At 46.7% G+C, this 25,576-nt stretch overlaps 1 protein-coding gene across 2 annotated transcripts in view; it reads left to right on the top strand.

Moving 5' to 3' along the window:
* Nucleotides 1–24,380, top strand: part of MDGA1 (MAM domain containing glycosylphosphatidylinositol anchor 1) — a 137,392-nt gene extending 113,012 nt beyond the window's left edge. The window contains exons 12-17 of one of the 2 annotated variants that reach the window (XM_079298385.1): nucleotides 185–208; nucleotides 7,558–7,710; nucleotides 8,839–8,973; nucleotides 21,808–21,938; nucleotides 22,822–22,930; nucleotides 24,057–24,380. In XM_079298385.1, the coding sequence (XP_079154511.1) occupies nucleotides 185–208; nucleotides 7,558–7,710; nucleotides 8,839–8,973; nucleotides 21,808–21,938; nucleotides 22,822–22,930; nucleotides 24,057–24,148 (644 nt within the window). In that variant the 3' untranslated portion in view covers nucleotides 24,149–24,380. Of the gene's footprint in view, nucleotides 1–184; nucleotides 209–7,557; nucleotides 7,711–8,838; nucleotides 8,974–21,807; nucleotides 21,939–22,821; nucleotides 22,931–24,053 lie in introns of both variants that reach the window. The other variant, XM_079298384.1, reaches the window with a different exon arrangement.
* The last annotated feature ends 1,196 nt before the right edge of the window (nucleotides 24,381–25,576 follow it).

The raw sequence follows: 25,576 nt of genomic DNA, 5'->3' as shown, positions 1-25,576 counted from the left end.
CTTGCTGCTTGGATCAGAGTGTATTTTTCCATCACCAGAACAGGCACCAAGCGCTGCTTTCTCACAGGGATGCTGCCAGGGGACTCGTGCATTTGTGATCTTTCTTGATGTGTTTGTTTTATTGTCAGACTTTGATTATGATTTGTGCTTTTGTTTTGACTTGTTTTTCTATTTCTTTTTCCAGCAATCAACTATCCCAATCCAACAGGTAAGCAGCAAGACCTTTGTGTTAATGTTTTGAATGTAATGGACATTAGTTGAATGCTCTGGCAAGACAAGCAGCTGGAAAAAACAGCTGACTTTGTCAAATCTTTTTTCCCCAAAAGAGGATAAAATCACATACACTAATGCTTCCAGTAAATATTGTAATTTGTTGTACCTTGAGTTATTGCCAGGAGACTTATGCCAGGGATATGCCTCACACCTGATATCTTTGTGATGGGGTAGGCTGTGATCTTGAACACCCACTCCCATGCCTCAGCATGAACAATCTACTTACAGTAGGCAGGTTACCTAATGTTCCCCAAAATATCTGTGTTTAGGAATATTTCTCGTCCACTTCTTACCAAAAATGATACCACCTGATATATCTGCATGCTTTTGTGAAGCAGTCTCCAGCTCAGATCTGTCTCTTCTTGCAAACTCTTTGAGCACAATCCCTTTCTTCTTCCCCTTCAGGGTTGTAACTGTTAACTTGCTTATTTACCTTCTGGTTATTCTTGGCAAGATGCAGGCCTGTCTGTATTGAGCATCCAGACTTCCCATTGATTTTGAGAGCAGAATACACTATGTGTAGGAACAAGGTTCTTTAATACCAACATGATAGTGCCCATTGAGCACAAAAGAGGAATTCCAGCTTGCTGTAAGTAGTGGGGGAATGATCTACAGAGGATGCAACAAGGTCCCTTCACTTTATAGGATGTAAGCCCAGGAGAAGTTTTTGGGCAGAGATGGGCAGAGTACTTGCTAGTGCTCCATGGAGAGCATAGGGCTGTTTCTCCCTGTTTCAGCTGCTGAGTCAGTATTCAGTGTTTTTATGTATTACTCTATGTGTAGGTAAGTGCTACACTGCACTGCAGGGTAGCAGTGGGGGGAGAAGCCAGGATTAGGTGATGGCAGAATCAGGATAAGGTGCTGTCTTGTTAAGGTTGCTACAGGGTGTTAATTCTTGCACGTTCACACCCTGAAGATGGTTTGATGAACAATACTCTGCCTGAGAGTAGGAGCTTCTTACAGAGTCAGAGGGATTTTGTGGCTCTAATTCCAGATTCCATTTTTTTTCTTTTCCTTATTCCTAATCTACTTTAAATATTCTCCATAGAAGACTCACTGGGAAACACAGAGCATATTGCCAGGGACCTACTCCAGGATGTGTCTCTCAATACTTTTTAGAGGAGCCAAGCATCCCAGCCCACAGGTGGAAGTGACAAAATCTGGCCTTTTGCCACTTGCTTTTACACTGCATAAATCACTGGTAAACCCAGAGCAACTTTAGTCCTAATTGTGTCAATCTCTTGGGATCTTTGTAAACTGAGCCTTCGGATTGCCTGCCTGGGGTAGCTTTGGCAGCTTGATTGAGTCCAGAACTACTGCAGGAAATTTGCCTATGGTGGAACATAACTCAGCCACTCATGCTTTTCATGCAGTAAACCCAACACTTATGATTTCCCCTTGATATAAATTGCCCAGACTCTGCTGGATTTTGGGTCCTCTGGGCCAGTTGTGAGAGCCTTGCCCATGGGTTCACACCTTCAGACTGACTGCCTAAAATCAGACCTACCACACTTGCTTTCAGATACAGCCTTTCCTTTCAGACCTGCTGCCAGTGAAATATGAGCCCAAAGGCTTTTAGCTCTTTCTTTGGACCACAGCTGAGTTCCCCAAATCTCATCTCAAAAACATGGAAATCCCTCCTGCTACCTTTTCTTTTCATACTTCCCCTGCTACCACCAGCACCAGGCAAAAGTTCAGACTAGGCTGCTGAGCCAAATTCTGGGAGCAAACATTGAAAGCTCTGGAGTGAAAGGCAAAGATTAGATGATTAATGCCTCTGGCAGCCTGATCCAAGGGCATGCACAATGGTGATTAATTTACAAACTCTGAGAGTCACTTAATACAATTACTTCTTCATGCATTTTCTCTCTCAGCCTAATAAGATGTTAATAACATTGGGGCAGGCATGTGTGTGGCATGGTTACAGAGCCAGGTATTGGGTTATAAAGGAAAAGGAAAAGAAGAGCAGAGGAAGTGAACAAAAGACATTGGGAATTTCAAATATTTAGAGGTTACAAATAAGACTGACTCTTAAAAGTCAGTTAATCTGGTTCTAAAAAACAGAATTTGTGTTTTTAAAACTGTCCAAGAATTATCTTAATTATAAGATTTTACCTTAAAGTTCTCTTAGAATAACTGATTATTTTAACGTTGTGCCCAAATTCCAGTGCTGGGGAATCTGCTTTGTCCTTACCTCCTCTGCAATTTTATTTGGATATAACCTTTCCTTTCTAAACTGAACTCTGGAGTGCTGCCCCACAAGCCATTCCAGCTCCTCATTCCTGAGTGGTTCCCCTTGTTTTATCAGACACCACCTTGTAATCTTGGTGCTGAGGTCATTAAGAAGTAATGGCATAGCTGGTTTATTTTTTGGTTTACCAAAGTGTCTTGCCCTATCAGAGCAGCAACACTGTTTCTCATATACCTGCAGTCTGGCTGTGTGTGGTGCTAAAACCATGATTTTAGGAGCATGGGCAAGTACAGTGGGTGGTGATCCGTGGCAGATGTTGGCTGTTGTAGATTAGCCTGGCTTGTTGCTTACCACCTATTGCTGATGTATCTAGTCTCTGATAATGCTCAGAGTCCAGAGGAATCCAAGTTTATACAGGTAAGAACATGTGGGAATGAGAAGTCAGCCTGTGTTTAGAGTTGGATTACTCAAGTTTGTGCCCATTCTTCGAGAATGTTTTGTAATGCAAAGGTTAAAAAAGGTGACAGTTCCTTGTATCTCGATGGCAAATAGAATGACTTAACCAGTTACAGCATTGCAAAGCTTTCTTTCATTACTGGTTATAAAATCCCTGGAAAATGGCAATGGGAGAGACTGTTAAATATTCTTTCTCAGATCATGGCGTACTTCAAGGTCTCAATACAGTTCTCATTGTCTTCTTTTTCTAGATGGGGAAACTGATGTCCAGAAAATGATAGCCTGTGGGTCACACAGCAGGTCTGCAACAGAGCTGGGGCTTGGAGCATGATCCTTTGTGCTCCAAGCCAGTGTCAGTTGTCACACCACAGCTAAATGATGAAGGCAATTTTATTCAAGTGCACTCCATCTGCTATTCACCCATAGTCTGCAGCTAGAATAGGATTATTATTTTTTGCATTTATCTGGCAGCCAGAATTTCAGAACTAGGGATGGCTTTCCCCTAAGGACTTGAAAGGAAAGCCTCCATTATGTTTCTCAAGAAGGCAAAGCAACAAGAAATGCTAATAGCCACAGTAGAGGGTCTCTCCCCTGAGAATGCAGGGAGGAGTCTGTAACTGAGAGCAAACATCTCTGCACTCTGAGCTGCCAGCACTGCAAAGCCTGCCAAGGAAATCTGTTTGGTGAAGACAGCACTAAATCCAGCTTTTGAGGAGCCAGCTCCCCTGTCACCTCCACCTTGCCTGTAACAATCCAGAGAGCAACTTCTCTGTTCAATATTTAAATTCACTGCTTAAATTTTAAACAGTAAGTTTCCTTTACACCCTGATGATGAGTCAGGATCTCTGGCAAATGGTGAAAGTCTTCAAGAAGATTAGCATCACATAGTCAAGGTCAAAAGTCAGATCACCTCTGGTACAGCATGTGATTTTTAAAGGTTTTCTGCTTGGCTGGATCTGCCAGGTTTGTCCTGGTGAACCTTGTTGATAACCATCCAGAGGTGACATGCTGGCAATGCCCCAAACCACACTGAACCCTTCCTAGTTATTCATGGCATCTCCACTTGTAGCTCAGAGGAACCACAGAGCTTTGCTTTCCTGTGGCTTGTTTTAAATCAGAGGACCAGGAGTCGGAGCACTTGGGTTCTGTGTTCCACTTAGGCACTGCCTGCTGTGACCTTAAATGTGTCTCTCTATGCTTTGTGCATCTGTTTCCCCACATGTAATGCAGAAGATACACAGAAAGAGACACTGCTATGCTACAGAGAAGTTAAGCCTTCTTCTTTAGCTGTTGCAAAGTGCCTTGAGCTCCCAAGCTAAGCAGAGGAGATGTGCTGGAGGTCCAAACTCCTGCACAGCAAGTGGTGTTGCACAGAAGATGGATCATGTTGTTGGTTAAGCACCAGCCCTGCTCAATCTGTGATGCATGGGACCCTTCTGTTTTATGTGCTCTGCTAGAAGCATTGCCTTCTGGAAGGAGCTGCATTTGGCTGAGAAGAGAGGACACACTCAGGGCCCTATTTGGATGTTGAAAGAGCTCTCTGTAGGCTTTTGAGTCAACTTCTCTCAGCAGTCTCATTTCATTCTTACAAATGAGGCACAGTAATCCACCAGGCTGGCACAACCAGGGCTTGGTGCTAAGTTGGGAATGCCATCCTCAGGTCCTCTTGACTTGCACAACTCTCTCTGATCTCCACCTGAGCTTGTGCTTTCTCCTTAATCTGCCTTTGCTTTGATTTCTGTGCCTCCTCATTTGTGGTTTGTTCCCTCTCAATCAGTTGCCTGGCTGACCTCGGTGTTACAGCTTCCAGCTGTGCTTTCCACCTGATATTCCCTGTTAAGGTAATTCTGTGTTGGAGAAAGATGTCATCTTTCTTTGAAAGTCCATGTGCTCAACAGGGTCAGAGGCACAAACCGCCCTGGTGCTTTTGCAAAAGGACAGTCCTTGTGGATCCTGCTGTGTAAAATAATGTCATTCTAAGAGAAAATGTGTCTCTTTTTACTGCAGCTGGCAACCCATGAGCTGGAATCATGCAGATGTTTTTGGTCCAGTAGAGAGAATTCAGGGGTATTACACCACCCAGTAACATCACCAAGCTTGTGTGCTCCAGCCTCTCCTTTGAGGAGCAGTGGGGATCTGGTACAGCCATGAACTCCCTTCTCTCAGCCAAAACAGCTGAGGAAAGACCCTTAGGAGCTGCCTTCTGACTCTTTTCTCCTTCCACCTCTTTGTTCTAGGGATGAAAGAGGACCCCCCCTTATCCCACAGAGTTACCCTGTCTCAGACCCTGCAAGCATCTGCCCTGTCCTCTGCTCCCTTCTTCTTCAGCTCCAGATGCCATTGGGCCCCATGTTAGGCACTGCAGAGCAGTGGCTAATTTGGATTTGGATGCTAATTAGGAATGAGCAGATTGAGCAGAAAGCACTTGGCCAGGGTTAATCAGCAGTTACGTGGCCAGCCCAGACAAACTCCCGATGGCTGTGCTCAGCCCAAAGGAGAGGACGTGGCATTTCCCACTGAGTTTACTGAAAACCCAGTGCCCTGTTCTGTGAGCCAGGCCCTTGACTTGCTACACATTGTCCAACCTGTGCTGGCAAAGACATTTTTGCAGGTTACTGCAGGAGGCTGCATCCTCTTTTCTCACTGCTTTGATGGGATGCTGAAAAGAGACAGGTAGGAAGGGGGAACCCATTCTCTACCACAGACCTTTGATTTGTATTACAGTTGTTTTCATTTCCAAATGGGAGGGGATGGGGAGGACGCTACCTGTAGGGTAGCCACCAGAAGGTGAAACATCTCAGAGCCAAGATTCTCTTCATTTCATGGGTAGTCTCTCTTCTCTGGAACAAGGTGACAGATTTTATTGTGTGTGGTAGGTGTAAAAAGCTCCTACCATCACACTGTACTGCTTCTGGAGCTTTTGGCCCTGACACTGCAGAAAACTTCCCTTGTGTGTCCCATCCTTGGCACCCACCCCATAGGTTGAGGACCCTACTCTGTCCTACATGTCCTGCCAGAGCCACACATGCCAGGAGAAAAACCCTCCTGTTCAGGAGGCAGAGCAAGTCCTCACTGAACATACAACAATGCAGGAGCCCCAGGAGGCATTAGGGCTTCTCTTCATCTAGGCATGATAAATAATAGTGAGAGGCAAACCCCAAAAAGTTGAGTCTTGCACCAGCATGTCATGGATGAGGTTCCTAGCACAGTCCAAGCTCTTGTTGAGAGCCTTGTTTTCCTTTGTGAATGTTCTATTTCATGTTTTATCTTTATTTTTCCATTTCATAGCATATCTCCTTGCTCTTACTTAAAAGCAGCAATTAAAGATATCTGTGCTTGCTGTATGTACAACATTCACAAGGTCCAAGATCCCACTTCCAGCTCATTCTCTAGTTGTGGTTTCTGTCCAGGGACCTTTCAAAACACAAAGCGGTTTGCACATCAGTTCTTGGACTTGTTTTCTCTTTCTTTTTTTGCCTGTTTTATCCACTGCTCTCCTACTGTGCCAACAATGTAAAGCTGGTTCTTGACCTTTGCTTTTGTGACTCAAAACTACCTTTTTAACACAAAGGTTGCAATTTTCAGCCTGGTCGTGTCCAATTCATTCCAATCTCTGCAAGTCCATATTGGATTATGTCTATGCACAAGGTATTTCATCTGTCTTACAATATTGCTGTAGGGTGTAGCTGTCTTGTGGTAGTAATAAAAGTGAGCCCTAATGCACATGTGGTTGATCCTACATAAAAATCTTTTACCTATGTGTTTTATTTTGTTAGGGGAACCAGCCTAAGCTGCAAAATCAAATATGCCTTTTAGCTGGTGTAAATTAGATGTACTCTGGCTAAATGACATGTTTGTCGTGCTGAGCTGACCTCTTCTCCACAGCTGATTTTTTTTCATGTGTGTCATAGTTTAGTTAAATATATAGCCTGAAGGGGGGTCATCTGCTTCTACATTTTGCTCTCTCCTGGGGAAATTATTTTACCATCAAGTTGTTCTGATATAAAGGCCCTTGCAGCCAGCTTGCCTTCAGTGATCTTTTTACTCTCCGCTACATTTGCCCCTTCAGATCTCTCAGAGAATCTCTTTCTCTTTAGCCATAATAGCTTTATTCCATTTTGTCAGACCATCACATCCATCAGCCTGGATTAACACTCCTGTAGTAACACTAATCACTGATGGATTATGGGTAGTGATAGGAAAAGGGGGAACATTTTTAAATAAAAGAAGGGACATTTAGATTAGATTTTAAGAGTAGATTCCTTACTCAGGGAATGGTGAGGCACTGGAAAGGCTGCCCAGAGATGTTATGGGTACCCCATCTGTGAAAGTGTTCAAGGGCAGGTTGGATGGGTCCCTGGGCAACCTGATCTAGTGAATGGCATCCCTGCCCATGGCCATGGGTTTGGAACTGAATGGACTTTGAGGCTGCTTCCAACTCGGCCCGTTCTGTGATTTCTATGATTTCTGTGATGCTTTCCTTTCCAGCCTCCTCCCGAGGTCAGGGGCTGCCCATCTGTCCCCAGCTGGACACAGAGCCTTAGTGGTGACCCAGCACAGCTGCGAGCACCCAGGCAGCTCGGGGAGGTGTTTGCAGCTCAGCAGCTGAGCAGCCCCTTCCCTCCCCGTGCCCACAGATAACACCTGTCGCTTTGAGGACGAGAAGATCTGCGGCTTCATGCAGGACAAGATGGACAACTTCGACTGGACGCGGCAGAACGCGCTGACGCAGAACCCCAAGCGCACCGTCAACACAGGGCCCCCCACGGACATCAGCGGCACGCCAGAGGGTGGGCACGGCTCTGCTTCTGCCTCGGCAGGGCAGGGGAGGGCCACTCCAGCTCTTGTCAGCAATCTTACAGCTCTGGCAGCTGATGGAGGGCTGGTCTGCCTCCTGCTTCACGCAGGGAGCAGGCAGTTAATTTGCATGTTACTGATTGGAATTAAACACACAATTAAAACACCCACAACTTTGTTGAAGGGAATAGTGTGAGCATTAGTTCTTGTTGTCAGCTAATTGCCTGATGCTAATGCCCTTGCACTGTTTGATGCTTGTTTTGAAGGAAAAAATGGATAAACAAGTAGGAGAATAGCTCTTACACCTAAAAATGGCTCTGTGGGTTTTAGTGAGCTATTTCCTCAAAGAAGTTCTCAGGAATGCAAAGAGATCTCCTTAGTACCAAGCACAGAAGCATGAGAGACCAGACAGGAGCTGCCTGTGGGGCAGGAGCTGCCTGACCTGTAGCTGGAGGAGACTGGTGTTATGTATTGCTCACCCTATCTGTATGTGGAGTACATGCTCCCAGTTTAGCTGGACACTACGTCCCTCATTCTGTAATCAAGAAAGTAAATTTGTATGCAAACATATATCTTTGAACTCAAAAAAAAAAAATGGGAAACATCCCATGGCCCACTAAGGAAATGGTGTTCAGTACACCAACATGCTGAGGATTGAAAATGATGTTAAACAATTAAATGGCTAATCTCTTCCTCCTGTTAACAAATGCTTTGGTATTGTTCTCTTTAGACAACAATATTGTTCAGGCTAGATACACCAAACCCTCTCTCCCTCTACCTGGGGCAGATAAATTAGTCTGAAATGGTTTCTCTTTCTGGTGTTCTCCAGTACAGTCAGATCTGAGGCTCTTTGTGCAGCCAGACAGATGTGCATGTGCATGTTCAGGGGTTCACCTGCTGTGTGTGCTCACAGCAGGTCTGCAGATGCCCATCTCTCCTGCATCTCCCTAAATACTGCCAAGGCAGGGGAGGCACTGTGGATGCCCTGCAGGTGTCTCTGGCCAGGATCACAGTGAGCAGATCCATGTCTCCCAGAGGAGGGGTGGCCTGGCATCCCATCATTTGGAGGAAGGGAGACCCAGGCATGCTGCCTTTGCCCACCTCTCCCTCTCATTCTGCAGGTTATTACATGTTCATCGAGGCGTCCCGGCCGCGGGTGACCGGAGACAAAGCGCGGCTCATCAGCCCCCTCTACAACATCTCTGCCAAGTATTACTGTGTCTCCTTCTACTACCACATGTACGGGAAGCACATTGGTGAGTGCCCCTGGGGAAGGGTAAACTCAGCCTCAGCTGGGCCCTTGGGGAAGGTCTCCAGCTTCTTGCTCCAGCAATGTGCCTGTGACCAGAATTCCGAGGGGTGGGAGTCCTACTCCAGTATTCCAAGCAGCAGGGTGGGCTGCTGCACTCAGATATTTGTCCAGTAGCCCAGCAGTGCCAGGGTTGTGAGGCTGTCACAGCCCATCCTTGGGGCAGCACCCTACAGTCAGTCTGTCCATTGGGCAGGAGAGGAGAGTGAAGGGGGTGAGTGAGCCAGAGAGCTCTGGGGTGGGCACAGCCACATCGGGGGGCACAGGGTGTGTTCCCCAGCTGTGCCAAGGGGCTGCCTGCTCTGCCTGGCTCCCTCCTCTCATTGCTGAAAGCCTCAAGTGCAGTGAGCACCACAGAGGCGCCTGGCACACTAATGAGTTTCCATATCCAGTCAAGGAGCAACTGCTAATTCGTCACCTCTTGATTATAATTTCATTAATTTGAATAATAGATGCACTCTTTCCACAGCACACAGGGTTATTAATCACCTGCTGGACTAGAGCCTGACTGGAAAATCAGGGCCCAGGCAGCAATGTGTCCGCCCTTCAATAAGCGGGGTTAATTAACCACTCTCTGCTCAGTACTGCAGATGTCACTGGGAGGGAGCATGTTCCTGAGTCTGGCCACATCTCTGTGCATGTGTGAGAGCTTAAACTGCAAAACCTGGGCAAGGCTGAAACCCTGAGAGCATGGGTGTCAGGGGCTAGGAGCTGGGCTGGAGTTCACTGAGCAGGTCCCAATCTGTGGCTGTGTTTTGAGGGTTCATATCTGCTCTCTGCACTTAGATTTGGGCTAGGTCAGAGATGTTTTCACACACCTGGATTCCCCCTGGAGACAGGCTGCTCCATGTTGTAGTCATGCCAGCGGTGGCAGGTTGCTCAGGCAGACACTGACAGTGTTGGCTCACACCAGATTTTCCTGGACCTGCTGGTCCTGCTTAGCTGATTCCAGCTGCTGATGCTGTCTGGCAAACTCGTGTTCCCTGCAGCTGACCCTTATGGTAAGTCAGCTCTGCTGCCTAATTCCTGCCCATCTTCTCCTGGAGGCTTGGAAAGGGGTCTCATTCTTTGATGAAGAGTAGCCCAGACTGGTAGGAGATTGGCAAAAAGAAGATGTGGGGAGAGGAGGCCTCTCTTACTTTTTTCATGTGTCATATTCCTAAGTTCATTTCACAGGTGAAGTAAAAGCTCATCATGCTTGATTTTGGAAGAGAGCTCGGTTTAATAGTTCTCTTGTGGTGGTCTGTCTGGAGATGGGGTGGACTGGACATGCCAGAAAATCAATGCATTACAGGTTTTTTTGGCTATTAGCATTTTAACTCTTTACTGATTTGCTCTATCCACAAATTACCCAGAAGTGACAGTGACTTCTGAGACCTAAGAAAGCCTTAGAGTGCAAATTTCTGTTCTTCAGTTTTAGATACCTTTTATATCTGTTGATTTTTCCCTTCATACTCAATGTTAGGGCCCCTGCCTGACCCCTGTTTTTCCTCTTGCTATTCAAAAGGGCTGATAAATTTCTTTGAGGTGGATGGACTCTTTAATGCCATATAATTTCCATGGTGGGTGCTGCTGGGCTGAGAGCAAATTTTAAAATCAGACTGATTAGACAGAGATTGAAAGAGAATGAAATGAGAAAAAAAAAGTTCTTTTTCTCTTGGCCTGTTGAATGACTTGGTGCAGCAAACCCACCATAAATTGAAACTCAGTACCTTGATGCCCTTATTGGCTGAAGTCCTCTCAGAGTTCTTAGGGCAAAACAAGTTTATTCAGCTCTTCTTTAGCCCTGGGTAAGAGGAGGGTGTAGGACTCAGTAGGACTTCTGTGAAATGAGGAGACAAACCCTGCCCTCCCATCCATCTCACATATGCAACAATGTGAAGGTGAAGGTGGGGTTGCTGCAATCCTGACCAAGCCTTGCTATCCATGGACCTGGCTGTCCCTGATGCCTGTAGTCACAGCCACAGCCCCTGGCTCACCTAGTGCAGCACAGTCCTGCCAAGCCAGGTGCCAGCAGGAGTGTATCACATTGCTCCTGTCAGCAGACAATGCCAGCCAGAGGGTGGGATGGTGTCTCCCATCCCAGGCCTCTTCCAGCAACTCCAGCTCCATCGTGGAGTAAACTGAAGCTCTGTCACTACAAAAAGTAGCCGTATAAAATCCCGACACTTATTTATTTTTTTAATAACCCTTTTATTACCTTTTTTTTTCCCCTGCTACTTGAAAGCTGGTTTACTCTCACAATTTGACTATAAAATATCTGTAGCCATCCAGGCAAATCTTCCCTGTGAGAGTTCCCAGACACTACTCGTTTATAATAGATATGACGAAAGAGAGAAGCAGAATACAAATGCACTGGTTGTAGCCATGGTATAAAATATTCAGTGACTAGCAGAGCAGGACGCTGTTGAATATCTCTCAGCTGATGAGAGAGCAGTATGAAGGGGAGCTCCCTGGAGGCAATCCCTGTTCTTCTGAAGTTATTTGGTCATCTTTTTTTCCTCCTCTGGCCCCCTCTGTAGCAAGCATTCACATTGCCCTATGATCCTGCCAGCCCCAACACAAAAATCGGGGGGAGGGGAAGAAAAGAAATCTCATTTCCACTTTTCATTCAAGAGCAAGGGTGTCTTATTTGCAGCTGGTGTAGAAATGTCAAATGAGGCTCGGTTGGTTGGAGCCTGGTGCTAATGATGCCATCATCATGCCATCGATCCCTGTGTGGGTCATTCACTTAGGAGTTGGACTTGATGATCCTTGGGGGTCCCTTCCAGCCCAGAATATTCTGTGTTTCTGAGGATTTACTTCCTTCCTTCAGGGAGGGAATTAGCCATGACAGCTAGCAACTATTCACCAAGTTCAAAAAGCCTCTCTGCCAGATTGGCTGGGAGCAAATCCTCAAGTCCTTGCTTCAGCCATCAGACTCCTCTTCCTCCCTCCCCAGGGACTGCCTGAGAGGGGGATGCTTTAAGTGGACAGTTTACCTGACAGACTGGTTCCACCACAGTCCCCTGCCACCTCTCTCATGCCTCCTAACTCAGTGGTGGCCAGGTTATGATCTGTACTGCCTCCTGCTCACTGCTGGATGCTCCTGCAGGTCCTGAAGCAAGAGATGTCTTCATGGTCAGCTCACAGGAGGAAGGGTGCTGAGAGAGACATGGACATTTCAGCCACTGAATGAACAGCTAAGGCTGTGATTGTTCCAATGCTGACACAGACCTTATCTGACCATCACAACTAAGTCTGGTCTATGCATAATCAGGATGGGAAGCTTCCAATAAAATTATAAATTATTCATTGCTTTCTCCAGCTTCCTGAGGAAGGAAAGGAGGTGAAAAATGCTGATCCATGGTATCCAGTTACAGGATTCATAGGGATGGTTCAAAACTGCATCAAGGGAGGATCATATTTCTTTATTGAAAGGGTGGACAGACACTCTAATGGGCTTCCTAGAGAGGTGGTCAGGCAGTTGGTGGTTGTAGGTCCTTTCCATCTTTTCTTTCCCTTCATTTTGCTTTTTTGCTTTTTTTTTCTCTTCTACTCTATTCCAAGATCCCATGAAGAACAGTGTTGGGGACTGATTAAGAAGGATTTTGGTTCTGAGTCTCTGGAAACAATGAGACCTGATCAGATCACTTTGCACAGCATCTGAGTTCAAGAAAGCCATGGCTGTTTCACAGAGGGAATTGGGTTGTAGGCAGGCCACTTACACAGGCAGTGTCACCAGTGCACCCTCCTGCTGAGGAGGAATCACAGGTGTGGAAGACCTGCCAAACTGAATTGCTTCCTTACTTCTTCAGCTCAGATCAGACAATCAGTGCAAAGGTGTGTCTGAAAGGCTGTGGTGGATGACCACACGTAGGAGGCAGCAGGTGCCATGTGGCTTCAACTTGTGTCTGACAAGTGACATAAGTCAGAGCTGTCAGGTCACACAGGTTGAGAGGTACCAGAGATGCCAATGAAAACACAGCAGCTTGAAACACAAAGGCATCATTTTCATAAGATTCAGTATCATAGCTCCCTCATTCCTACCCAGAGTTTTTTTATGAGCACAGCACCCTGCTACTGCACAGTAATACAGGTGGCACCCTGGAGGCAGCTGCATTCTTTTGGATACATGAAGTTTATATGCCTTATACAGAAATGTGTTGTTCATTAAATCCATGCCATTATCTCCAGTGCAATAACTCTACACAGTAGAGATTACATCACTGGATTGATTGAGGGGAGGCTAATTTTCCTAATGAGTATGATTCACTTCCCCCTAGGCTCTTGAAAACAAGTTGAAGTTAGAATTAAGTGAACAGTTTGTAATGAAAAAAATTTACTCAATTTTTTTTTTAATACTCATTTTTTTTCCACTTACTCAGATGTGTTCTTGGCCATCAATAAACAAGTATTTGACTAATGATTTGTTAAGAGATCCAGCACCTTCCTGTGGGCAGTGGTATGGACCCTTTGGATAGATCGTGGTCTCATCTAGTAGTATCTGCATGGGTTTTTCTGGGAGGTTAGTCAGATACCATGATCATGAGCAAGGATTTTAAATACCTAGCAAGAAGACCACATATTTGTAAAGTGTCATTCAACCTCTGTGAGTTCAATACAGTGGTTCTGAACCAAGGACAAATGAAGCCATTGTTTTTCTAAAGAATTCAGTGAACTTTGGATTAGAGGCATAGATTTAAAGATCATTAAGACCCAATGGTACTGATACATCATCTAATCAAACTTCTTGCAAAACCAAGGGCAGAGAATTCCCTTCAGTTACTTTTGCAGGAGCCCAGTAAACACTATGTGTCTATACCTTCATTAGATGCTTACTTACAAAGAGCACCAACAGCATGTTTGATATGTAGGGTTGGATCATCCCTAAGCCAAAGAGTTTGACATCTAAAGAAGAAGACATGGAGACAAGGGAAAGGTGTTCTGATGTGGATTGGCTACATGTAATTTTCATTCCACAAATATTGTGTCTTCATGTTGATACAGGCATTCTGTTTAGTACCTTGAATGTGGATTCACTGATCCTGCCTTTCCTTGCCCCTCACTAAAAGGACATCACTGAATCAAGTTCCCAGTGCATAGGCACTGAAATGTTGCCTTCTCCAAAAATCCTCTTCTGTCTTACCAGTTGAATGTCTGATTACTTTGCTGCTGCAGGTTTTGTTGGGAAGGCTGTTGGAGCACAGATTGCTGGCACCCATTCATTTGCAGATGCCCTGAATCCCCACGGATTTTCTTTTCTCCTGGTCACCTGATTGGAGACAGTTATTCCTCTGGTGGACAGTTGCTGTGATTACCCCTCCCTTCATTCAGCAGAGCATCTTTCCATTCAGACTTTGATCACAGCAGCAGCCTTGTGCAAAGTTGAGGAGCTGTAAGGATACACTGCAACCTGATCATCTCCCGAGACATCAGGTACTGCATCAGTCAGACTCTGAAATTGGTATATACAAAACTTGACAGACTTAACAGGAGCTCTCAGAGCATATCCAGCTACTTCTTTAGCACTCCCTTGTCACTCTTCTATTCTCTCCATAGACCATTAATTATTTCACCATTGGTCATTCCAGGTTCACATCTTCACAGCCTTGTTGCAGCAAATCATCTTCAAGGCCTGAACCATTCATCCTCTCACATCTCCCTGGGTCAGGCAGAGGATGAGGCCAGAGAGCAGCTTTTGAGGGGTGTCCTCAGTTCAGCAGGAAGAATATGTGATCTCAGCTGCTCCTTCCTGCTGTCTCTCTGGCTTCAGTGCTGCAGTAAAACAGCCCATCTGCTCCAAGCCCTGCAGCCCTGCAGCTGCTGTGCTTGGCTCCCGGGACTGAGACCCACAGACAGGCTGATGATGAGGAAATAGGAAATTGTTAATAGGGATAGAGAAGAAACAGGCAAAATTTTCCTCAGTACATCTGTGTCTGCAGGGTTTTTGTCAGGAGTCCTTTCACACACATCTTTTGTATTTTGGGGATTCTGGGAGGCTCCCTCCTCTCTTGCTGAGGTCTTTGCAAAGCCTGCCCACAGAAGGGAGACAGGCAGAGTCCCCTGTCTGGCTGTTTTCTCTTTTAAACCTGGCAGTGTCAATGAAGCAGACTTTGTTTCAGCTGACTGGAGAGGGCTGAGCACAGTGCGTGCTCTCAGTCTGAGAGCTGAGCACATGAGTCCCACAGAGGCCCCAGCTGTCTCTGGTGCCAGGGATGAGAGGGCATCTTATCAAAGCTGGGAGGAGAGAAAGCATTGCCTGAAGGCATCTGGGCATGTCATGAAACAGAGGGTGAACAAGGAGCAAACAGACCTCACAGATGAACTCTGCTTCTTGAGTCTGCAAAACTGGTGGGGAAAGTTGCCTACACATGATCTTCTTCTTGCTAGGTTTATCACACTCTAATTTTTAATGGTTGGACTTGATATTAAAGATCTTTTCCAATGTAAACAACTCTGTGATGTTCCCCCAGGCTGGCCTCTCTTCTCTAAGGTAGTACCCAGCACTTCTGAGGACCAGTAGCTACAGCAGGAGAGAGGGAAGGAGCTTCCCCCATTGGCATCTTCCCAAAAGCATCTATTTCCCTGCCCAGCACCTGGGGCTCCCCCAGCCCTGCCTGGAGCTGTCACCAGCAGCACTGGGCTCCTACACAGCCATGGCCCAAACAAGTGACCAGCTCTGAACTTACCTTTGAGTCACCCTCCGAGTGCCCTCCCTCTGTTTTATTCTAGCTGCATATCAGATGGGCCTTTGTTCTTCTGAGATAGCATAAATTTAACATTATGGAGCATGGAAATCTTTTTTCTCCCTCTTTTAAATTTCCCAAACCACATCCTGTTGTCCATACATAGAAAGCCTTTTACTGGTCGCAAACAACCTCTGAGGGAATTTTCCATGAAAAGAGGTGCCAGGATTTTGTTCTACAAACACAGTATCAAAGACAGAAGTCTTGTATCATTCATCTTTCTGTGCTAACAGTTTCTCTAATTAGAATGGTGGATCAAATGAGCAAAGGAGCTCAAGCATAGCTCCATTGCAAGGCTGCTCCTGCCATATCACCATCTGCTCTCCATGTACACAGACAGGTGGGATATGCTGGAGAGAAAGAGCTATAGCTGTAGCTTGCCTGCCTTCCTCCCACTATTCCTCATCACGAGACAGCCATGACAATACCACTGCACTTACCCCACTGCCTGCAGGAACTGGGTCCCCCCTGCCCAGTGTGTCTCCCCAGTCCCCCAAATGTCCACTTTGCCTTTCTAGAGTGTTGTTGCTCCTCTGCTGGTACATTACCTCCATCCCAACATTCCTGTACGTGCCAGACTGGTCAGATAGACAGTGATGAATCATAGATCAATCTGTGCAATTGGCTTTGCCATGCTAGGGAATATTGCTTCAAGCCCAGCCTCATTTGATGATGGTTTAGGAGGTCAGAGCTGGAAATGTGTTTGTTTCTTTGGGTTTTTGAAATCAACAGTTTACTCCAAAGAAAATTCCCTGTAGCCATATATAAGTAATTTTCACAGGTTTGCTGTAGGGGAAACATTGCGAAACAAAACTTACCTTATTGCTGTTTATATCCCCAGAAAGTCCTGGATGCAGCAGGAAACAGGAGGCTTTGATTCCCCTGATTCCTTTCTCTGTAGCCTCCCTACTGTACCAGAGCACGGAGTGTTCCACAGCAATCAGCTGGCAGCACAGGCTCAAAGTTCTCCTTGCTCCAGTGCAGATACCTTGTGAGTAGAGGTGGGATCATGGTGCTTTCCAAACTCTGGCCAGGATGAGCTCTCTGAGCCCTCCTGCTCTGAAGTTAGCAAAGCAGTAGCTGCAGAAGCAGGTCTGTGTAGTGACTTTATGACTGGACAGAGGGGACCCTGCACACCAAGCTGAGAACAGTGAAAGACATGTAGAAATAAAGTTCTCTGTAGTCAGGAGTGGAAAGAAGCCCAGAGGCTTTAATTGTCTTACTGCTCATATGTTACTGTGTGAAGCATCCTGAGAGACTGTGAATGAGTAAATACATCCTGCCATGGCACAAAGACAACTTACATTCCTAGAAATTATGAGTCAGTACCACTTGGTATTATTTCTGCATCTCTATCTGTGCTACAATTACTTTTCCATCCTTTGCTCTCTAGCTCTCAGAGCAATAACTTTCCCCCCAGCTCTGTAACCAGCCTGATGCTGACTGCTATTCATTAACATCCATTTAAATGAGAGAGGGAGAGAGACCTGTGTTTGTTGTGGGGATTATAAACAGTAATAGATTCTTTCTGGAGACTGTCATTTGCTCCTGGTATTTGCCTGCACTAAGCTTTGGGCTTTCAGTTTCTGATCAGTGGCATTAACATTAAACACTCAGAGATGTCCTCAGAGCCCCTGTTAGAAATGTAACAGCTCTTTTCTCCCTGGATTGGTTTTAGCCCTCATTTTGGGTCTATAAGTGACTCTGCTAAGCTGTGCAAGGTCTGAGTTCTCTCCCACACCATGAATCTCCTTCTAGCTGCTGGATATCTCTTGCAATCAGTCAGCTTCTTATCTCAATCTGTCTTGGCTGCACTGGAAATGCCATGGGAATTTCCATAGGGGCTTCCAGCCCTGAATTCCCAGTTGGGTGCCAAATCTAAGCTGGAGCTGAAGCCAGGAATTCTTATCCATGGCTGATCTCCTGAGGTTGCCCTGTAGTGGAGCAAGGATCTTACAGCAGTGCAGCAGGCAGCTGAAGAGAGACAGGCTGTGTGCCAGCTCCTGGCTGTGGATCCCACAGCCTTCCCTGCCCATCCCACAGAGCTCTGCTGCACTTGGCATGGCACTCTCTCTCAGTGTGTGGTGTCATCCTTCCTTTGCTTCCTGACTGCTCCAGCTGCCTGCTTTCCATCTGAACCATGTAACCTGAGCGTTCCTTAGCCCTTTCCCCACCCTGTATAAACTCCTCAGGAGAACTCTTGAGGAAACCTCTTCCTTCCCTGCCATCCCACACCAACTGTGCTGATGGCCCTGCCCGTCCCTCCCACTGCTGCCTGCCCCAGCTCTTCTGGCAATTCAACATGACAGTGAAGTCCCTGTCCTGTGGAAACTGAGTGAAGACCTTTTTTTTGTTGTGAGAAGGTAACATTTAAAGGCATCCCTTGGGTTACTCTATCTGGCAGCCCAGCTGGTCTTTTGTGTGAGTGCCACTCTGTTGAAATGCCAGCTCTGGTCTTCAAGGCAGCCAGCAGAAGGCACAGCTGGCTCTTCCTGTAATTAATTCCTCATCACTCATCACTTGCCTTTATTCTCCCTTTTGATTAGGAAGAAGGAATAATACAGATTACAAGACAAATGCGAAAATTGCCTTGTATGGGAAGAGGTAACAACAGGTTTGCTGGTGTCCTGGGATTTCCCTTTTGTTTGTCTCTGGTCAGCTGGAGAGATATAGCAGCAGATAGATGGTCTGTCTTTTTGTGTGCCTCCTCTGCAGGTGCCCTTAGAAAATACCAGCCAGGGGAGATGGGCAAGGGGCAACAAGGAGAGAAATAGGTAACAAAACTGTCCAGCTGGCTTTGGTCTCTGATAGAGGAAACCAGGTATGATTACAGTGTGAAACCAGGCAAAAGTGGTGATTGTAGCAACTGGCACTGGAGACCATTCCAGATGGGTCTTTCACATCTCCACTGAGGAGTTGGAGAGCAGGTCACACTTTGATTCTTCTTCAGTTTGTAACCTCTGGAAAGGAAGATGATTTGGAGATTCCCATAGTCCAAGTATGCAATATTTTATGGCTCTGCCTAGAGCCCAGATCTGGAGGTTCATTTACAGATATCTCCATCACAGGCTATGTTCCCCTAATTTGACTGTCAACTGGTGGCAGACTGACATGTGGTAAAGGGAGTAAAGTAGAAGAGCTGCACAAACTTTAACATCTACAGCACTGTGGACTCGGTTCAGATGTGATAGAGGTTTCATCACTATTTCAAGTCCAGGAGCCTCTTCAATGAAGCATATTCCAGAAGCATATTCCTAGTGACAGTGTTACTGGGGAATGGAGGTATTGTAGTTCCTTCCCAGTCTCAGGGAGTCTCTGTAACTTAGCAGGGATTGCAGATAGGGCTGCCCTTCACAACTCTGATTTCTAAGATAGCCATGGGCATGCTGCTCCTCTGTTTTGACCTTCAGTTTTCCATGTGTAGACAGGAGTGGTGAAACACTGCATGTTGTGAATAGATAAGGGAGCTTCCATTCCAATTGTAAACAATTTGAAGAATGCCTGCTCGTATTCAGAATTGTTGAATTAGGGAATTCAGGGGCCGAAAGGTTGTTTTTCCTGATGCTGCAAGGACACAGAGCTGTCAGCCAGGATGTGCTCAGGCTTGGTTTGGGTTTAGGCCAGGCATTCACAGCCAGTGCTTTGGAGGCACTAATTTGCATTCCAGATGCTTCTCTGGGTTTCTTTCTATCTCGCCTTTGCTTTTTTCCTAGGGCATCAAAGTTCGTTTGCTGCGTGATTTGTCCCGGTGCTGACTACTCAGCCAGGCTATTGTGCAGCAAATCCTAGCTACAAGTCCCCAAATGAGGATAGAATAGACAATGGTTGTTTTTAATCCTTGCTTGCTAGCAGCTTCATATTAATTCTTCATTTGCTCTCAATCCCTCACCTCAGCAGCTCTGGTGTCTGTAATTAGCTGCTCTGAACACACTCCTGTTGACATTGATCTATGGGGTTATGTAGTTCCTGCGTGAGCTGTCAGTTTGGACAAGGTGCTCCATGAGAGCTAGGTATCCTTAGAGAGACTTTCCTTCATAGGAAGCTGCTGAGGGCAGGGAAGATGCCAAGAAATCAGCAGCTCAAAGCTGGTTTTGCCAGAGACTCCTGTGGTGACTTCTCTTATCTGTGGCGCTGTGTTTCCAGGAAGGAGGTCTCACTGGCTTGGATCCCCCAGGGTTGTGCAGTGCCAGCTGGTCGAGAGAGAGAGAGAGAGAAACAAATTATTTTTCTCCTTGTCCTGGGTTGTGGTGTGCATCCCAAACCTAGTACCACCAGGAAAGGGGATTGGATATGCTGTCTATGTCCTGTCAGGCCTTCATCTAGTTTTCTCAGCTGGCCTTACAGCTAATGCTTCTGAATATTTCCAGACAATAATGTGTTTTCCAAACTCATTTCACTAAATTGCATACATATTTCATTTTTTTAACCTTTTCTTGTAAGTCATTTACTAAGAATCTAAACATTTCATCATCTTTATTATGTTCTGAACTCCCTGTGATGTATCTCAGTTTCTGACAGCCAGGCACTTGATGGGAGTATTTCCAGGTCCCTGTCCTTCACACAGTGCTCCTAAGGTGGATGTGCCAAGAATGAAGGATTTGGGGGGATTGTGTAGGTGGCAGGTTACACAGGAAAGTCTGTTTCCCCTGACCTCTTTCTGCTGCTTTTCTGAAGGGCATACACATGTGGGAATGCAGCATCCCAAGTACAGACAGATTACAGATGGATAAGTAAGGGTTACTATTTCCTCCCTACTCGTAGGTGTAATATATCTGTGTATGGAGACCAGAAACACTGATGAGCAACAGCATGGTTAGAATTGTGATTGATTGATTCCCTGAGAAAAAAAGCATCTCGGGTCAACCCTGACTGAATGTTTAAATTTTTTTTTTTTCACTGAAGCAAAAAAAGGAAAAGAAGTAATCTGAGGGCATACTAACAAAATGCTGCAGGAAGACAAACTGAGATGGTTTTGTGTGTGGGTGGAGGGTAGGAAGCTGTGACACTGTTTTCAAAGTGAGAACTGGAAATGCTTTGAGATTTGTTGGCTTTGGTTTTGGTTTAATGATAGACAAAACCTTTTGGGAATTGCTTTTTTTTTAAGAACTTGAAGTCAGCATTGATTCACAGGATCTTTGTGAACCTCTGAAAACATTGAGCTGCGATGGTACCAGGTGGTGTGGAACAGGCAGCACTGTCTGGTGTTTCAAAGAACAGCTGCTCACTCCAGGTCTGCTCCCATGGCAAGTGGTGAATGAGGACACTGGTGTTGTTTCCACAGCTGATGGCCAGGGCCAGAGCAGGGAGAGCCCTGTTGCCTGCATGGCATATTTCAGGGGTCAGTGGTGAAGAGGAGCAGGGGGCCAAATACATGTTCTGGGCTCCCCATTTCAAGTGGAATGTAGAGAAATTGGTGGGCTCCAGCAGAAGGGCATCAGGATGGTCAAGGGTCAGGAGCAGAAGTCCTTAGGAAGAGAAGTTAAGGGAGCTGGACTTGCTCAGTCTGGCAAAGAGGAAGTTGCTATCAGCCATTGGCCCCCAACTGTTTCAAGGGCAAATTCAAAGATAATGGAACCCAAATCTTTTCACACTATTAAATTATATTATAAGAAACAACTGGTAGTGCTGGAGCTTACACTGGACAGGAGGAAAACTTGGTTTCCTCAGGGAGGTTCAAGACTTGGCCAGGCAGAACCATGCTGCCCTCGTGTAGAGCAGGAGATTGGATGGGATGCCTCTGAGGTCCCTGGCAGCTAGCATTCCCTTCTCATGCCACCCCAGCCATGCTACACACTGCTTCTTCCTCATCCTGCCCCTCTTTGCTGGCTTCCCTGGGATAGGCCAGGTGGATGAAACACTGCCAGTGGCACCTATCCCTGAGCAGAGGAGAAAGCTGGCTCCCTTCAGAGATGACCACTAGGGCTCTGCAGGCTGTCCTGGCCAGCTGGAGCTTACAGCCATGGTTTAGGCTGAGCCCAGAGCTGTGCAGGAGCCAGCCCAGCAGGCAGCTTGGCTCTGCCCCAGCATGCCAGAGGGCTGTTTCTCTCTTGCAGGCTCCTTGAACCTGCTCGTTCGCGTGCGGAACAAGCGAGCCATCGACACCCAGGTCTGGTCCCTCAGTGGCAACCGGGGCAACATGTGGCAGCAGGCACATGTGCCCATCAACCCGCCTGGGCCCTTCCAGGTAAGCCAAGCCCACAGTCAAGGAGCCACCTGCCCTATCCCTGTGCCAGGGATGTAGATTTCCTGGCAGACATCTTCCTCTGTACCACAAAGGAGGGCACTGGGGGATCTCAATCCCAAGGGTCACTGGGGCAAGGCAAAGGCTTGGTGGATGCACAGAAGTCAAATCCTCTTCTCCCTGAGGTTTTTATGTGCAAGCCTCAGTTCGGCACTGTAAATTTTCTGATTATTGCTGGTCTGGAAACCGCTTGTCAGAGAGCTCTTTTTGGATATGTCTGTGTGATGATCAGGTGCCTCAGTGCTGAGCAGCTGGGGGATGCTGGCCTGTTGGTGTAAAGTGAGTGCTAGAGGTTTCTTCTAGCATGTGCTGCAGAGCCCACCTCCCCTGTGCCCCTTGCTTAGGACTCTAGGAGAACTTGTGAATATGAACTGGGCACTCTGCATGTGCTCATTGAGTTGCTCATCCAGTGGGCTGCTTTTATGGCTGAGGTTTTTACCCAACAGGCTACTTTGCTGCTGTAGGGTTGTTTGTGAGAGCTGCTCTGTGCAGGCTGGTTAAGTTGTGGCACTGTGGCAAAATGCCCAGTGTGCTTTTGGATACTTCAAAATATAAAGAATAATGTAGTTACTCTTGCAAGTTCTGTTCGGTGTTGGTTGGCTTGTTAGAGCAGGACACATAATAAAGCAGAGCTCTAATGCTCATTTATTACTGCACAGATGCTCAGCACAAAGAGGTTGGTCCCATAAACAGTGGGATCTGGCTTTCCAGATCCTGTGAATAATCTGCTCTGTGTCCTGCTTGTCTCTGCAAAGCCCTGCAGTGCAGGAAGGGCTCTCCACAGCTGCAGCCTCACACTGGGCTCTCTCCCATGCTCTGCTCACAGATCATCTTTGAAGGTGTCCGGGGCACAAGCTACGAGGGGGACATTGCCATCGATGATGTCACTCTGAAAAAGGGGGACTGCCCAAGGAAGCCAATTGGACCGAATAAGGGTGAGAATGTGTCTGCCTCAGGGGCAAACAAGTTGCTGGGAGTGCATTCGCAAATGCACATGCTAGGGGTGCACAGCTGATTTCAGAGCACACTGACGGGTTGGTGGCACTCACCAGGATGGTTAATCCATCCAGCAGAAGTCACCAGAGGGGCTGTCAGACTCTGGGGTTGTTCTACGCAGTCAAGAGTTAGCAAGAGTCAAAGGAACAACCAGGAGGTGCCATCCCAAATAAGCTAAGGACTTCTGCAATATCTCATTTTCTGGAAACTTTAATTATTAAAACTTTGAAAAGGGAAAGATATTCTGCAGGCTTTAATGGCCTCTGTAGTGTTAAGTCAGTTCTACTCTGAGAAAAAAAATCTGTTGTTTGGGGCGTAGAACAAGGGAGGGCTGTGCTTCCTTCCATTGCCATCTGAGCAGAGAGCACAGCCAGGCTAAGTCCCACTAAATTCCAGTCCACCCACATAGACTGGTGCCAGCACTGCAGTAATGGGGACAGTTCCACTCTCACCAGGGTGCAGCGTGGGTTGAAGCCACAGCAAGGTGTAAGCAGTCCGTAGGCACTGGGTGGGAATCTCTGGTGTGCTGTCTGCCTCAGCCCTGCCTGTGTCCTTCAGGTGGCTCAGACAGCAGATGGTCAGAGTATGGAAACCAGAGCCACACAGGCTCTAGAGAGCAAGGTTCAGTTTGGTTTATTCATTTTTGAAGCAAGAAAACCTTCACAGTAAGAGTCACTTCTGGCAGTTTTTTGAACTCCAGAGATGAAGATGAAAACAAAAGTCAGAACACTCTTTCAAAATTTTCAAAATTTTAGGTGCAGTTACAAGTTTATTTTAGCCTAGGATGTAACCATAGCACAATGAGGGTCTTTTGTTTGACTCAGGTTGAAAGTTCTGAGGAAGAAAGGAGGATTGGATTGCAAAAGTGTCTAAGATCCAACCATTTTTCCAAAGTTAGTTTTGGGGAACCTTGAGGATGTCCAGGAAAGGCTCAAAGTATCTTCCAAAAGATCAGGGAGCTCTCTGTGCTTCAGGGTGGGAGAGGACATGGATGTGTGCTGACTTGTTTGATGAGGTCTGTATCTGTCCCATCACTAATTCTCTCTCTCCCTTCTTGGCCAGCAGCTGTTGCTCTTCCAGGAAGCAGTGTCCCAGCCCTGCACAGCCCTTGGCTTTGTGGCCCATTGACTTTCTTCCTTTACGTGCTGCTCAGATGATGGCAAGCGAGCGCTCCTGTCTTCGGACCAAGACATTCCTGCTCCTTTCCTACTCAGCCACCTCTGCTCCTCTTCCTCCCCTCCTCACTGGCACACCAAAGTGTCCATATGTTACCAAAGACTGACAGGCATGACCATGCAAAGGGATCTGGTTCAGAACTGGAGCACTCCTTGAGAAAGTCATAATGTCTAGAACAAAATTTAAAAATAAAGACAAAACTTTTTTTAAAAAGCACGTGCACGAGAGAGTGAGAGAGAGAAAGAGGAAGGAAAGAAACACACAAAGAAAAGAAGGAATGAAACAAAAAATATAAATGAAGAAATGTGAAGAGCAAATGAAGGAAGAAAAAAAACACCCCCATGTTTCCTTGGGAATGTCAGACAGGGCTTCCTCAGGGAAATGGGAACTTGTTTTAAACAAACAAACAAAAATATATTAAAGCACAAATTTCTACCAGAACAGTTACCTTCTTTGCTGCAGAGCCCACAGCTTAGTGGATGGTCCCTGCAGCACTCCCCTTGTCTCCTCATGCTTTCCTGCTGGCTGGGGCAGCAGCGCCTTGCCTCGCACCGCATGTGCTTCAGAGTCTCCATCCACCCACATCTTCCAGGCCCTCCTGTACTTACTGCCCCCAGTGTGGTTTGCTTTGGCCTTTCCCCACCACTCTGTGCTTCTCATCCCCCAGCCTGAGGAAGATGGAGCGAGGAGGGGACCAATGACATGGGCCACGCTGAGTGGTGAAGTCCTGGCTGGATCCAGCTGCAGCACTGGCCTCCAAGAGCCTCTTTCTGTCTCTCAGCTCTTGCTGGATAGGGAGCAGGTCTGAGCTGCAGACAGAAAAGTCTGGTCTCTGTGGGGCTGAGGGATGGGATGTGATGGGATGGGACTGGAAGGGTGGAGCAGTTGCACATTGGCTTCCCCCTGTGAATACGGGGATGACAACCGCCTCAGCCCTAAACACAGGATTGCTTCTCTGCCTTTATTTTGTTACCTATTTATTTTGACTTTTATTCCATTACTTCCTCCACTTCAAGTTCTCTGGATTAGGGGAAAAATCAGGCATTTAAATGTTCTTCAGCCAGACAGCAGGTCCTGTGCTCATGATCCAAGCTCCAGTGCTGCCCTTTCACCTCCCAAGGCCTTTCTGCATGCACAGTGCATTCCCTGCATTGTGGGCAAAAGGTGGCAACAGCATCGCTGCTCAGCGCTGAGGCTGCTGAATTTTGTCAGCATGTGCAGCCACACAGGCACTCAGTTTCCACTGCCAGGGCAATGGGCAGAGGAGCTGGAAGGTGGAACAGGCAGGAAACTGCTCCAAGCAGGATTCAGGCAGGAAGCTGGCCCGAAAGAGGGGCTTGTGTTGAATAGTGGCCCTGTTTGCCACTGAGGAACAAGGGAACAGGGATGGGGGAAATTCACCTTTTCCT

This window comes from Erithacus rubecula, assembly GCF_903797595.1.
Source record: "Erithacus rubecula genome assembly, chromosome: 2".
Lineage (NCBI taxonomy): Eukaryota > Metazoa > Chordata > Aves > Passeriformes > Muscicapidae > Erithacus > Erithacus rubecula.
The sequence above is the reverse complement of the archived record's forward strand: the minus strand, read 5'-3'. Positions and strand labels throughout refer to the sequence as shown.